The 16,070-nt window shown below is 41.0% G+C and overlaps 1 protein-coding gene across 2 annotated transcripts in view; it reads left to right on the top strand.

Annotated features, from left to right (window-relative positions):
* The window catches only part of Apbb1ip (amyloid beta precursor protein binding family B member 1 interacting protein), a 103,954-nt gene that overhangs the window by 43,972 nt on the left and 43,912 nt on the right, over positions 1-16,070 (top strand). For both annotated transcript variants that reach the window (XM_076572554.1, XM_076572555.1), the window contains exons 2-5: positions 1,739-1,810; positions 3,599-3,686; positions 7,652-7,944; positions 11,267-11,344. In XM_076572554.1, the coding sequence (XP_076428669.1) occupies positions 1,739-1,810; positions 3,599-3,686; positions 7,652-7,944; positions 11,267-11,344 (531 nt within the window). The remainder of the gene's footprint in view (positions 1-1,738; positions 1,811-3,598; positions 3,687-7,651; positions 7,945-11,266; positions 11,345-16,070) is intronic.

Genomic DNA, 16,070 nt, shown 5'->3' with positions numbered 1-16,070 from the left:
GGGAAGGTTGTGATAAGGAAAGTAAGAATACAAAAACCAAAGATTACTGCTGAGAATAATTTTAAAGGATTAAACACTAGCTCTACAGGGTGGATATTTGGAGAATAGTCATAGATTCAGCCAAAAAGGGTTTTGTAGTGTTGTATCATTTAAGACTGTCCTGGGAGGCAAACATTTCAGCTGTAGAAAAAATAATATTTGTTTAAAATAATCTATTGAAAGAAAATAAAGATACATATATTTAAATTTAAAAAGATAAGTCGTATTGATCACCGTGAAAGCCAAATAATAAGTACATAGAAATCATTGTGTTCTTACATAACATCATTTCTCTGCATATATGAGTGTGTCCATATGAAAACAGAAGCACATACACATCCATTCTCAAGTAAATACTGTTGGCTGAAATACAGCTGTCCTTCAACATCTGCAGGGGTTGGATTCCCAAATCCAAGGATACTCAAGTCCTTTATGTTTTCATGTAACATATACACATCCTCCCGTGTTTTTGTTATCTCTTGGTCATTTATATGCCATTTAATTATAACCACCTGTCAGTCAGAAATGGAGATAAGTTCTGAGCAATGCATGTTTAGGCTTTTTCACTGTCATGAGTCATAGAGAATACCCACACAAACTAAGATGGCTGCCCCATCAGGACCATAGTGGTTAATGCTGTCTGTCCTTAACAAAATAATCATGAGTTGTTGAACAGTGCATGGCTGTACTTGTTCTAAGGGAATGTTACCAAGAATAGGTGCTGACATGTTTGGTGCAGAATTTTTTCAAATATTTTTGCCTAGTGACAAGAATGGCTTCCCAGGTCTGGCTGTAATACTGCTCCTCTACCCTCACCAGGCTATTGCTGCTACAATTGGCATTAGTCTTACAGTGTTTAGAACCCTTGGACATGATCTTGGATGAATCTTTCACTTTACATTTAACACGTTTCATTCCCGTTACCACACTACACACTACCAAGCCGTCCTTGAAGGATGAATATTCTTATCTCTCCATTTCCCAATGCAGCCTTGCCAAATAAAGGTGCCCAAAGCTGTTGTTATTTCATAGATATCTTTGTGAAGCAGGGGACCAGTCAATAAGTACATTTAACCACAGACACTTTAAAATACAGTCACATGTTAGTGTGTTTTTAAGTGGAGGTAAAAGCCTACCTCCCTCTGACACAATAGTGTGGCGTCTTCATGGCTGTCTCATTGCTGTGACCAAATATGTAACAAAAAAATTCAAAAGGAGGAAAAATATTATTTTGACTTCTTATTTCAGAAACTTTAGTCCAGTTTCTTCACTCTATACACAAAGTGTTATCTTACTATAAATCAATCAAGGAATTGATCCATTCATCTCTGGAAACATCATCACAGACAATCTCCTTGGTATTTCTCAACCCAAACAAGTCAACAACCAAAAGTAGCTATCAAGAGTAGCTTGAGGCGTTCTCTCTTTCCAATAAGGAATCCTATGGCAAGGTGATGCTCAGAACAGTGCCACTTTGTTTGGAAAAACAAGTTCAGGTTTTGCTCTAGAGCAGGTTCCATGGTTTAGCTCAGCCTTGGACATCAAATTAGATGACAGCCAGACATGGAATTTCAGGGTGAGCAGAACATAGTTCTTTTCATGGATGCCTGATCAATAAAAGAGGAAAGAATGAAAAAGCAACAATTGTCCCCAATAAGCTTTCAGAGACTACTAATGTCTGGGTATCTTCCTGTTTCAGATGGGTGAATCCAATGAAGACATAGACCAGATGTTCAGCACTTTGCTGGGGGAAATGGATCTCTTGACCCAGGTAAAACCCTCTTTTTAACCTGTAAGCTACTGGGGGTGCTATTGGGGGCGGGGCAGGGAGTGCAGAATTTGATACAAAAGTGCTGCCTTTAGAAAAATGTCAGAGATTGACATCACATGCCCCTGATGTGTCTGTGACAGTGTTGGGAGAAAATAGTCAAGCTTTTTATTGGTTCTGCACCCTCAGTCCACATGATTTCATACAACGGTCACACATGCACAGCTATGTCAATGTCTGTGCCTATCATTCCCATGTCTCCTTCAACAACCACCTCTGAGCAACGTCCCTAGTAATCATCCTCATAGAGACCAAGAGAGAAGATGGCTCTAAGTAAGATGGTTTTGTGTCATCTTTTAAGGAAATACTGTATTTCAAAGGACTATTATGACATCCTGAATTAACTGTAAGAGCTCAGTCCCTTCTAAGTAGCATGAAAGCCACTCAGCCACAAGCTACATATCTGAGAAAAACAGTCACCCAAGACTGGATTGACCCCACTGTGTGTGATTAGAAGAGACAGATAAACCTTGGTATCCCCAGTTTCCTAAAATAACTGAAAACTAAAGTGGACTGAAATGCAATAATCTGATTGTAATACTGAAAAAAAAATCAAGCTTACAGAAAATTGAAACAATAGTATGAAGAATCCCAATTTACATTTCTCCCAAATTTCTGAGTAAGTGGCATGTTGTTCTGTTTGTGTTTTCCACCCCTCCCCCACGTATCCTGATAAAGGTGGCCTTCTAAATAATTACAAAGACATGTCAGTAGATGATGTTGGGATAACACTCCTGCTAAGAGGTGGAGCTCTAGCTCATGCTTTATAATTTGATGAGTTCCATGAATCAAAGATCTAAGCATATGAAAGGAAAGAAACAGAGAAAAAATGCTTATAATCTTAAAATACAAGGCACATCTAAACAAGACAAACACAGAGAAGATAGAAAACATAAAAATGAAATATTTTAAAATATAAGACATTTTAATTTCTGCATGGCAAGAAGACAAATAATGAGATTATAATATCAAAAAATCAACGAAAGCAAATCTGTGGGCAGGGCATCCAGCTCTACTGTAAAGCAGTAGCTGGCAGAGAAAGGCCCTGGGGTGGGGAGCTTGTTTATCAGTCACTATTGAAACTGTCAGAACATTAACTCTCTTAGAATAAACAATTATGTAATAAATAATTAATTAAAAGTTTTTTGCAGAATTTCCTTCCCAGATGACTGGATATTTCTTTCTTTGATGTCACTATGTAAGCTCTTATAAAATTATGTATTGTATGTTTCTTCATCCTGAGAGCAAGTCTCTCTATTGCTTAGGAAAATTAACTATTTTTGCCAGGCGGTAGTAATGCACTCCTTTAATCCCAGCACTTGGGAGGCAGAGACAAGTGGATCTCTGAGTTTGAGGCCAGCCTGGTCTACAAAGAGAGTTCCAAGAAAGTCAAGACAAGCAGGACTACACAGAGAAACCCTGACTTGAAACACCACCACCACCCCCAAAAAAGAAAGAAGTGGGATAAAAGGAAAGAAAAAAGAAAAAATTAACTATTTTGTTCTCATTATTCTCAGTTAACACAGTCTGTTTCCAAACATTTTTTATAGTTTTGTTAAGCTGAAATTTTCTATAATAGAAAAAATTTAAGACATGATAAAACATTTAAGTAAGAACATGATCTTTAAGAGCATATTTGGAGAGAGAAAGGTATAAACAATGAGTGTCTGGGGCTTCAGCAATGTTGGTTTTGTGAATCACTCACAGAAACTATGGGATCTGTTTTCACAGAGTTTAGGAGTGGACACTCTTCCTCCTCCAGTCCCCAAGCCACCCCGAGAAGAATTTAACTACAGTGTGGGATTTAAGGATTTAAATGGTAAGCACAGAAACTTGTTTTCTTAAGCAATGTGAAACCACAATGATGACTGAAGTCTCCATGGAACTATACTCTGACCGTGAAACTAAGGAGATGTGGACATCGTGGTAACAGTGTGTAAGCCCTGGACTGTGGGCAGTATTTTACTATGTCTACATTGAATTAAGAAAGTCCATTAGGCCGGGCGGTGGTGGCACACGCCTTTAATCCCAGCACTCGGGAGGCAGAGGCAGGCGGATCTCTGTGAGTTCGAGGCCAGCCTGGGCTACCAAGTGAGTTCCAGGAAAAGGTGCAAAGCTACACAGAGAAACCCTGTCTCGAAAAACCAAAAAAAAAAAAAAAAAAAAAAAAAAAAAAAAAAAAGTCCATTAGATATTTTCACCTATAATAAAAGGGAAGACCATCTTCTAGTTATGAATAGTCTCAGGATAATCTCATCTTTTGAAAAAAGAAAGAAAAGTTTCTTCTTATTACTAAGGCGTCAAGAAAATGTCAGTAAAAAAAGTCTCTTCAAGGATAACAGCTAAGTATTTAATAAAAAACTGATAATATATAAATGGGAGCTGATTCAAAATATGTTTCATTCTAAATATAATATTTTAATTTACACATATATTTGTATATAATTTACCGCTTGAAACTTTCAATCTCCCTGAGATCAAAGCTTTACTTTATAGCAAGATCCTCTTTTCTATTTACTGCGGAGAGAACTGTTAGTTCTGATGTTGTTGAAATGATAATAAACCTTGAAATAATCACTTCTAACTTAGTAAGAATTCACTGGAGCTCTTGGAGTCAGACATGCTACCATTGCACCACAAGGGCGGCTTCACTGGAACTCTTGAGAAGGAGTAACCAAAGACTTTCAGTGGCCACCAGAGTGTAAAACTCAAGGTAGCAAAAAAGCCCTGTACAAACCCAAGCTCATGGAAGTAGCCGAGAAGCCCCACACTGGAACCCAGAGTCCAGGCTTCTGTTTCCATTTCTCACTTGGCGTCACTGCTTCTGTCCTTTGCAGTGTGCTCTTTTTTTTTTTTTTAATTTTTTTTTATTATTATTATTATTATTATTATTATTATTTTACAACACCATTCAGTTCAACATAATAGCCACAGAATCCCCTGTTCTCCCCCTCTCGCCCACCCCTCCCCCCAGCCCACCCCCCATTCCCACCTCCTCCAGATCAAGGTCTCCCCCGAGGACCGGGGTTGACCTGGTAGACTCAGTCCAGGCAGGTCCATTCCCCCCTCCCAGACCGAGCCAAGTGTCCCTGCATAAGTCCCAGGATTCAAACAGCCAACTCATGCAACGAGCCCAGGACCTGGCACCAATGCACAGCTGCCTCCCAAACAGATCAAGCCAACTGACTGTCTCACCCGTTCAGGTGGCCTGATCCAGTTGGGGGCCCCTCAGCCTTTGGTTCATAGATCCTGTGCTTCCATTCATTTGGTTATTTGTCCCGGTGCTTTATCCAACCTTGGCTTCAACAATTCTCGCTCATATAAATCCTCTTCTTACTCACTAATTAGACTCCCAGTGCTCCACCAGGGGCCCAGCCGTGGATGTCTGCCTTCAGATTCCTCAGTCCTTGGATGGGGTTTATGGCACCACTATTTGGGTGTCTGGCCATCCCATCACCAGAGTAGGTCAGTTCCTGCCGTCTCGCGACCATTGCCAGCAGTCTTTTGAGGGGGTATCTTTGTGGATCTCCGTGGGCCTCCCTAGCTCTCTGCTTCCTCCCCTTCTCACCTTCTCATGTGGTCTTCATTTACCATGGTCTCCTATTCCTTGTTCTCCCTCTCTGCAGTGTGCTCTTGATAAGCCTGTAGGCACCAGTGATGGTTTTGGTCAATTATACTGCACCTCTTTTTACCTCACTTTTGACTTCACTCTTCTCTTCACCACAAAAACTTTATGCCAGACATGTCCACCAAGATAACAGCGTTCATGAAGTTTCCAAAAAGTAGTCCACTTTCTTGGAATTAGGGCAGCCATGCTTATCAGATCCTTGCACCCATGGGCTCCAGTGGGTGTTTTGTTTGGGATTTTGTAGTTTTATTCGTTTTGTTGACGGGGTCTCACTATGTAGCCCCGGCTGGCCTGGAACTTTCTATGTAAACCAGGGTGGCCTTGAACTCTCAGAGATCTGCTTGCTTCTGCTTCTTGAAGCTCTACAAATGAGCATTTTATCAACAGCTCCACTAGAACTCAAGTCTAGTCAGTGTTTCCATTGTTATAGTCAACTCTGTTTTCTAAACACTTAGTTCCTAGTATCAAAAACGTCCCAAGGATGATAGAGTCGAGGAAACCCGAAGTCTCTAAGCACAGTCATGTTAGGTTGCAGCAGCACCAAGGAGACAAGATGCTCCTGTATGGACTGACTTTGGGAGAGGATAACACCACCAGATTTCTGATGTGTGTAATTTTAAACTTGTTGAAAATACATTTTTATTACCCTCAGTTAAAGTGTTGTTAAAATGAGGTAAAAATATTTTGCCCAAAGTCATTCAGAGAATGGCAGACTTCAGAATGGAATCCATTTCTCATTCTCTATTCCTCACTATCTAATTCTATATTGATTAATATAATATTTATAGTAATATTTATAGTAATGCATTTAAGCTCTATATATTGATTATATATATCGATTTTGATTCTTTGACATTAATAAGATATTAATGAACATTCTAATATAAAATGAATTTTTCTTTGGACATTAGTAATACAAGTATTATTATGGGGATTTTATTACTAAGGTGTTTATAATTATACATAATATAGTTATAACAATTTATAGTAATACATATTAAAAGATTTTACATTAACAGTTGTGACCATGTTAGAAAATTATGAATGGGCCTTAATTGTTCAGCCACTTCTCTGAAAACATTTTAAAATAATATTTTTATGCAAAAATGGTTTACAAAGGAAAAAAAACTGCTTCACGCATTTGATGATCAAACCTTGGAATGAGTATATGCTAGAGCTGTTATTCTGATGTACTAGGCTACACGGCACTGGTGATGTCTGGCAATCGTCAGTGCTTTCTGCTTTTTACTAAAGAGGCTCATCTGCTGACACTCCCATTTCCTCATTCTGGGCCACCCTGCCCAGGGTCCATCCCTTCTTCACCGAATCATCATGCGGGGACTGCCTGGTGCCCAGTGCACTTTGCTGATGCTGTCCACTAACACCACTCCCTCTGTTCCAAGCAATCTCGTCAACTTGCTGAGCATGCATGTGGCTTCTCCAGTAATCTCACACTTGGACAAAGTCCTAATGAACTCTCCTCCTTTCCCATCTCTCTAAAAGCCTTGTCCATTCTTTCTTATAAAGGCTCGCCCAGCCTACTGTCTTCATAAAGCCTTCGCTACTTGGTGTCATTTGTTTTAGTCTTTAACACCTTCGCTGCCTCAGTCCTGCACTTAAGAATGTAAGGCTCCCTGAGGTCGGGTGGAGGGCTTACAGCTGTTTATCTGTACTCCCTAAAAGTAGATGAAACAGCTGATCACCAGTATTTTCCCTTCCAAATGCTTAGGGAGAACCCCCCTTCCATCCATTTCAACTTTCCTCCTTCTCTACTGTTCCAAAGCTCGAGGCTCTTGCACCAGAATATTCAAGAGTTCTCTATGTAGGCATCTATCTGCTCATGGGCTCTAATATGACTTCATGGCTGGAGTGTGAGACAACCCCCTGTACAGCACAAGTTTTCCTTCTTCTTCCTGTTAGAAACTTATTCACATTAAGCACTGAATGTGATTATTTCAGGAGTCCCACTATGTGGGTGTGTGCTACTGGATCAAAATATTTTCAACCTTTCTTATTGTATCATAACAAATTAAATAATGATTCCCACCTAAGTACATATTGCTCTGAAAAAAAAAATACCTGTTTTCTGTTTTATCCAGATGCAAATAGTTAGGTTTTACTTTTCTTAACCCCATTAATGCTATTTTTCCTCTTAGAGTCCTTAAATGCACTGGAGGACCAAGATTTAGATGCTCTCATGGCAGATTTGGTAGCAGATATAAGTGAAGCCGAGCAGAGAACCATCCAGGCTCAGAAAGAGTCCTCTCAGAATCAGCATCACTCAGCACTTCTGGGGGCATCAGATGGCTGGGGTGCAGCCTCGCTTGGTTATGGAGCAAGTGCTGCCGCAGCTGGTGTTAGCCACTATGAGGATGCTCTACCACCTCCACCGGCAGAACCCATGTTAGACCTTCCACCGCCCCCACCTCCTCCTGAACCTCTCTCTAAAGTAAGTATTGTAATGAGTCTTTCTCTGAATCGCCAGCTCCCAAATAATATCATGGAGATTTATTTATTAATTATGAAAGCTCAGCCTTAGCTTAGGCTTGTTCTCAACCAGCTCTTATAAATTAATCCATTGATATTAATCTACATTCTACCACATGGTGTAAGCTCATCTCTGTATTGCCCATCCTGCTTCCTCTGCATCTGGCTGACACCTCTGCCTTTCTTCTTCCCAGAGTTCTCTCTCTGCCCAGAAGTCCCTCCTCTACCTCCTGCCTGGCTATTGGCCATTCAGCTTTTTATTACACCAATCACAGCAACACATCTTCACACAGTGTACAAATATCCCACAACAAAGTATGCAGGACCCAAGACGGCAGAAGCATTGTCATTTGCTTACTGCCCGTCACCTTGGACTTTCTTTGAAGTGATAATTACATCCATAAGTTTGTGTAGATGAACAGTCTTATTAAATAAGAAACACAGAGCCAGCCGGGCATGGTGGTGCACGCCTTTAATCCCAGCACTTGGGAGGCAGAGGCAGGTGGATCTCTATAAGTTCGAGGCCAGCCTGGGCTACCAAGTGAATTCCAGGAACGGCGCAAAGCTACACAGAGAAACCCTGTCTTGAAAAACCAAAAAAAAAAAAAAAAGAAACACAGAGCCAAATGCAGAGTTAAAGGCCCAAGAGGTCAGAGCAGTAGCTGAGAGCTGAGACTTAAAACCGCCTTCTTACCCTTCCTGCCGCTGCCGTCCTTCCCCTCAGCAAGAGACCTACTTTCTGTGTATCTGTCTTTTTATTGACCTTCTGTTCTGCCTTCTCATTGGTTGTAAACCCAACCACATGACCTCCTCGTCACTGCCTGTCTATACAGACTTCCAGGTCTTCTATGGTTGGTGTGTCTCCATGCTGGTTGTATCCTTGAACACACAGAGATCTGTCTGTCATGTGATTAAAGGTGTGCACCACCACCACCACCACCACCACCACCTGGCTTCTGTTATGGCTTGCTATTAGCTCTGACCCCCAGGCAACTTTATTTATTAACATACAAATAAAATCACATTTCAGTACAAATAAATTATCACCATAAGTTTGCATGCCTAGACTCTGAAGTTCTATGAAAAAGGATAGTGTGTGTTTCTTGCAAATCCTGAGAGCCTTCCATGAGCAATGTTGTCTTAATCTGTTTTGTATTGTTATAACTGAATACCACAGACGGGTACTGTAGGAAAAAATAAAGGTTTATTTAGCAGAGGATGTTGGGGAGTATTATAGTATAGTTCTGGAACTTTCTCAGTAACTAGTGAGGGCTTTCTGCTCATGACCCACTTGCTTTGTAAAGATATCATTTTGTCCCACCTTTTAATCCTTTATAAGGGAAATTAAACTCCAACATCAGTTTTGGTGAGGACATTTAAACTGTAGCAAGTGTGTGTGAAGAATACATTAGGACCAAATATAATATTTATCATACTTTGACTAAAATTAATATTTTCATGTGCATATTCCTTAATAATATTAAGACTTTGGAGGACATGTTTTATTAATTTTTCGTGAAGTAAGAAACTGATTTATATGTTTCATTTTCCCTGTTCCTAGCCTAGAATATGGAAAATAACAGGTTTTAAATTGAGTTAAATTGGCTTGTTGCTTCTGGCAACCCTGTTCAGTAGGACAAAGACTATGTGTCCTTGGAATGTCTTCACTGAGGAGGGTATTGTAAAGATAGATAATGAATGCTTGATATTTATAAATTTCTGAATTTTGTGAAATAACTGCAAAGTTTAAATTGTCCTTATTTGGCATGCTAATTACAACATGTTCCCTCCCAAAAAAAAAAAAAAGGGTAAAGACAACACTTTGAAGAATGTCTCTTTTAAGTGTGCTCCTTAAAAATATTTCCAAGTGAGAACCCAGCTCAGTGTGCTGTGGCTTCCATACTGGCTGTGCTGAATGATGGCGGTCAGTATGATTTGTATAACCCTAGTGGCCCTCAGAATTCCTACAATCTCAAATATAAATCAAATGTTAAACCACACTCTATCACATTCATTGCCTCACCATGTTTACTCTGGAAAAATTATTTTTATCCTGATGACTAAGACAGAGGGGATACTCCTAGCATAGGGTTCCTCAAGGTTTCAGGGGGATCATGAATTCCTTGAGAGTAAATACAAAGTTGAATGAACAGATGGAAGCTTACAAAGTTCCTCACTTTCACCTGTTCGTGAAGCATCTTGGCACTCAAAAATATTTCAACAACCAGTGGTATGAGAAGAGATAATTCTACTTTCAAACAATAGGGATGTGACCAGAACACTTCATTTCCAAATCATTATTAATTAATAAATAAATATATAAATAAATAAATAAATAAGCCTTAATAATCCTATTCTCAGGATTTACCTTATCAAAGAAACTTGAGCTCATAAGAATACTTCACACTCTTTTCTCTTGTTCATGTGTGTTCATCAGTGGAGTGTTTTGTTTGTTTCTTTTGCTTTGCTTTGGACAGTTTGTGATTTATAAGGTTAAGTTTTGGCTTTAGTATTTTTAAAAAGTAGGATGTTAAGGACCTTTTTAAATTTCTAACAAAAGCTATGAATCCCCCTCTAAATAGATATCATGATCCAAGAGGATGGGTATGATTTTATGAGGATGAATGCTTTAATGGATTCTGTAGGTTGGTCTCTGTATCCGTGCCTTTTCTGTTGCTGTGATGAGATACTACAACGAAAGCAACTTAAGAAGGAAAGAGTTTGCTTTAGCTCATAGGGAAAGTCCATCATATCAGGGGAGACACAGAAGCAGGCTGCCAGAGCAGGAAGCTAACTGATCACATTTCTATTCACAGGATAAAAGCAAAAAGCAAACAGGAAGTGGGATGAGGCTCACCCAAAGCCCACTCACACTGATGTATTTCCTCCAGCAAGGTTCCACGTCCTCATAGTTCCAAACAGCACCACCAGCTAGGGACCCAGAGTTGAAGTCCCTGAGTTTATAGGGGATATTGGTCATTCAGACTACCACAGTCCTCTGTTTTGTGAGCTGAGCACAGAACAGCATGCTCTATGTGTATGATACAGTTGTTGAAGTCAGAATTTCGTCTTTTAGGATGAAATTCCCAAGGCTATAAACAACAGTTTCCTTCTGTACCTTTGAGTTGACTATTTCAGTTATAGGCATTTGTTTATTCCCTGAAAATGGAGGATATAAAATTTGATAATTTTGTTGCTATGAATTAACTAGTCACTAACACTAACATGCAATTACCACCCAGTGGTATTTATGAGACTCTGTTGACTGTCTTGCCCCTTTACAGGAGGAAGAAGAAGCCCTAGCAAAGGCTGATAAAATCAAATTAGCACTGGAAAAACTGAAGGAAGCCAAGGTTAAGAAGGTAAGCCAACAACCACTTTTGCATAGGGGGAGCTAAATTAATGATATCATACTATACTTACTGATAAACAGTAAAATAAAAATTTCATCTGCCTTTGGGGAGCTCAGTAGTAGGTCACCTGCTTAACATACTCAAGACCCTGGCTTTAACAGTATCATTGAAAGAAAACTAAAGAGGCACTTTCCAAATAATTATCATCTTTAAAGAATTTTCTGGACAAAGTGAAATGACGTGATTTTTCTCTGTATAGCATCGTTTAGCTAATTTGTGATTTCTAGGTAGGGAACCCGCATCCATCCATTTCTTGTAAAGGCTTTCTACTGGACAGTATGATGACAAAGAGCTCTCTGTGGTGAGAGAATGCCTAACAGGGCAGACATTTCCTTAGCTCATACATGACTTTTTGTTGGTTTACACATGTATTTTCCCATGAACCAGGAGAGAGCAAGTACAAATTCCCTTTAACAAGTAAGGAAAAGGTTCTTGGTTTTGCTACCACCTAGGCGAGGGCCTTCTCAGTTCCATTTTGAGAATTTAAAATCTGTCCATCCTGGACTCCCTTCCCTGAGTGGTGCTCTCTGGGGCTTTCCATAGCTGCCTGCTTATAGCAGGTGGCACATCCTCTGGGCATGCTTCAACTGGGTCAGACCTCAGCATCCCTCGGCCTCCCAGTTCCACGATTTCTTTTGTGAATTTTACATCCCTTGAGCAACCTCTAGACCTGATGCCTGCCTGGCTGTCTCCCCAGGAATCAAATATTGGTTTTGTTGTTAATCTAGTCTCTGACTTGTGTAAATTTTGCATGATCTGCTCCTAGCCCTACTTTTCCAGTTAGCCTATAATTTTTTTGAAAATTTTTGTAGAGCATAGGGTTTGTTTGTTTAGGAACATAATGTACTATGTTATAATAGAAAAACCTGTATCTAACCTGATTAGGAGATGACACCCACTATTAAAATGCTAGTAATAGGTTGTTAAGAGCACTGGCTGCTCATCCAGAGGACCCGGATTCAATTCCCAGAACCCACATGGCAGCTCACAGCTGACAGCAATTCAAGTTCCAGTAAATCTGACTCCCTCACAAAGACATGCAGGTCAAACACCAATGCATATAAAAATAAATTAAAAATAAGTTAGTAATAGCTAATTTGTTTTGTTATTCCTGAAGCGTCTATCATCTCTCACATAGTTAGGTGAGTTGTCCTTGTCATGTAGGGTCTTAACACTTTATATTTCCATGGCACCTGCTATAATTCTTGAATAAAGGAGTTATATACATGGTGATTAATTCAGTAAATATCCCTTGACCATCCCTGGATCCAGACTTTCAAGGCTCACATCTGAAGATATTTTCCAGATAGAACTGATCCTATTCCTTGCAAATGCCAATCAACTTCTTTTTTGTTACGCTTTCATTTCCTGCATGGATGTGTCAGCTTTTCCTTACTGTGGCAAACACCGAAGATGATCAGCTAGATAGCTGCTCTTCTTGCTGCTGTGGTGGATACCCAGCAATGGCAATCTTAGAAAGGAAGGGCTGGTTTGGGCTCTCAGTTTGAGTGTTCGAACCGCCATAGCAGGGAAGCAGGGAAGGAAGACAGTCAGGAATTGTACCATCAGGAGTGCAAGGTCACTGGTCACACTGTGTCTGGTGTCGGGAAGCAAAGAGAGATGAATGCTCAAAGTCGTGAGCCTGTCGGGGACATTTCACAACCATATGTCCCGTACCCACTCAGGTGATGAGGGATGAGCTGCGATGCTGCTGTCTGAGGTTGGCCTTTCCACTCGGACCACAGTTCACCTTCTCTGCTCTTGTCTCCATAGTCCAAGAGCCTTCAGTGGCTGCCCATCTCTTGTACAGTGAAGCCAAGCTACTCTCTATGTGATCTGGCTGCCATTATCTCCCTAGCCTCAGTTCTCTCTCTCTCTCTCTCTCTCTCTCTCTCTCTCTCTCTCTTTCTCTCTCCCTGTGTGTGTCTGTCTATCTGTCTCTCTGTCTCTCTCTCTCCCTGTGTGTGTGTGTCTGTCTATCTGTCTCTCTGTCTCTCTCTCTCCCTGTGTGTGTGTCTGTCTATCTGTCTCTCTGTCTCTCTCTCTCTCTCTGTGTATGTCTCTCTGTCTCTCTGTCTCTGTCTCTCTCTCTCTGTATGTCTCTCTTTCTCTCTCTCCCCCTCTCTCTCTGTCACTACCTGTCCTTGTATTTGCTCCTCAAACAGTCCTCCAGCTCTTGCTGTGGTACCTTTGTACCCACCTGTCCCTCCCACTCTTACCCAGATTCTTACTGGACTTTTTTCTGTCCCTCCCTTAAGTATTTAGTCACCTTCTGAGTGAGATTGTCCCAAACTGTACACACTACTCCCTAAAATTCTCTTGCCCTCTGTACTTTTCTCCTCAGTGTTTTTATCACCACCCAATGAACAACCCACTAATGTATGGCCTATATTCCCTCTGGACCTCCACAGAAGCCCTTCTGGAGACTGTCTTCTTTAACAATGCACCCCCATGCATTAGAGGAGGTGCTAGCTGTGTTCAATGGTGAACAGGTCCAGCGGGATTGTTACTTGTGCCGAGCTAAATTCTAGCAAGGGAGACAAGCGCAGCGAAGAAAATTAACAGGCTCAACACGGTGTCCCACACTTCTGATCCCAACACTCAGGATCCAGAGGCAGGAGGGCTGCAAATTCAAGGCTAGCCTGGACTACAACAGTAAATCTAGACCCAGATAGTGTTGCACAGCAAGACCTTATCTAATAACAATGATGATGATAATTATTTATTATTATTATTATTATTATTATTATTATTTATTACACTTTTTAAAAAAAAGCAGAAGCATGAGAGGGAAACCAGAAGATGTGGTAGATAGTGCCTAAGCCACTCCTCAGATGTATTGGTGATAATGAAGCCTCTCTGAGAAGGTGACTCTTGAGCAAAAGCCGAAACAGCTAGGGCCATGAGACTGAGGAGAAGGGGATCCCCAAGCAGAGATGAGCTTTGATGAGCCAACCAGCATTTTCTCCTCAAGCAAAAATCAGCTTGATGAGATGGAACGAAATAAAAGACTGTTGACCACAGTTCAGTGAGCAACTTAGTACAAGCAAAGGAAGAGGTCGATTTTAGAGTGGCGGTGGGAGCCACAAGAGCTCAGAGGTGGCAAGGAAAGGTTGGACTATGTCTCAAGTGCAATAGGGAGCCTTTTGAGAGCTCTAAATGAGACTAATGAATGGTTTTTAAAAACCATACTGGCTGATGCATGGAAAATGAATTGTGGGGATGTGTGGGTGATCTGACTGTGACAGTGCTTCTCGTTGACTGCTATGGCTGCTCTGGCCCACTAAGTGGGTGCCCTCTTCCTCCTTCAGTATCCCACATGTGTCCCTCCCACACTTGGAGGCTGGGCCAGCTAGAACTACGTTCCTCATCAATAAGGACAGTTCCTCTGACAAAAGCATACAGGTGGTTATGCTCCCATGATAGAACACCAAACAAGCTCTCAAGGACAATAAATTATAGTAGCAGAGAGTGGTGGTGAGGTGACTTGTTCTAGATTCCTTCTAGCACGGCTGAGCATGCGTTGACTTGAGCTACAAATAAGTGGCAGGTGCAGATATGCCGTATGGAGTGGCTGGCTTTGCCTGTGAATACAGATAAAAGAGAGTAAGATCAGGGAGGCTGCAGCAGGAGGATCACAAGTTCAAGAGACGCCTGGGCACACCATGAGACCCTGTCTCAAAACCCCAAGGACTTGGGATATGGCTCAGTGGTAGAATGTTTGCCTACCAAGTGCAAGGCCCTGGGCTTGATCCTCATCACCTCGAGAGGGGGATGAAGGGATGGAGGGAGGATTTTTTTTTTTAAATCATAATTACATACTTTCAAGGCACTGGATGATTTATAAATGAGGGCCACATTGTACGTGTTTAGAAGAGAAACGAAAGGAGAAGTATCTCTTACAGAAGACGGGACAAGAGCAAATGCAGACTGCTTGCGCAGATGGCCCGCGAAGAACAGGGAGGGGGCCTTTCGGCTCTTCCCGGCCATCTATCCAAAACAACACAGCTTTGCCCCTTTTAGTTTCAATGCATTGTGTCAGTGAATGCAAGGCACAAGGCCTGGACCCAAGGAAGATGCAGAGAAAAGCTCTCACCAATGGGGAAGGAAAGAAGGCTCCCGACTCTCCGGCTGTATTCTTTAAGACGACACCCAGTATGTGACACAGCACGTTAAGAAAGGAATAGAAATGATCCACATTTAAAGAGAATGGCTGTGAGGGTCTCGCACACATTTTAAAGGATGCAAGTGAGTTAGTGCAGGAACGCTGAGGTGGAAGATCAGAAGGTCAAAGACAGCCTGAGTTACACAGAGACCCTGTCTCATTAAAAAAAAAAGGGGGGGGGTCCCCGCCACAGAAGTATTTGCTTTTAAGGTTCTGGTGGGGTGCTGACATTATTTTGAATTACAAATGATGTGCATAGCTTATGCCACCAAGCTTTTGAAGCTGGAAACACAATTTGACTTATTTGTTAATTTAATTTATTCCAAAGCTCTGTGACAGAGCAATTCCATTTGTAAATCTTATTATAGAAGCCCCCCAAAAAAGTAATTTGCACGATTCAGGGCTAAAATATTTTCCATTTAACAATTTGCAAGTGAAAATGAGATTTCGTTACCCAATTATTTGGCTCCAGAGAAGATCATGTGATGAATTGCGGAGCATTGCCGTGAT

This window comes from Peromyscus maniculatus, chromosome 5 (assembly GCF_049852395.1).
Source record: "Peromyscus maniculatus bairdii isolate BWxNUB_F1_BW_parent chromosome 5, HU_Pman_BW_mat_3.1, whole genome shotgun sequence".
In the NCBI taxonomy this organism is placed as follows: domain Eukaryota; kingdom Metazoa; phylum Chordata; class Mammalia; order Rodentia; family Cricetidae; genus Peromyscus; species Peromyscus maniculatus.
The sequence above is the reverse complement of the archived record's forward strand: the minus strand, read 5'-3'. Positions and strand labels throughout refer to the sequence as shown.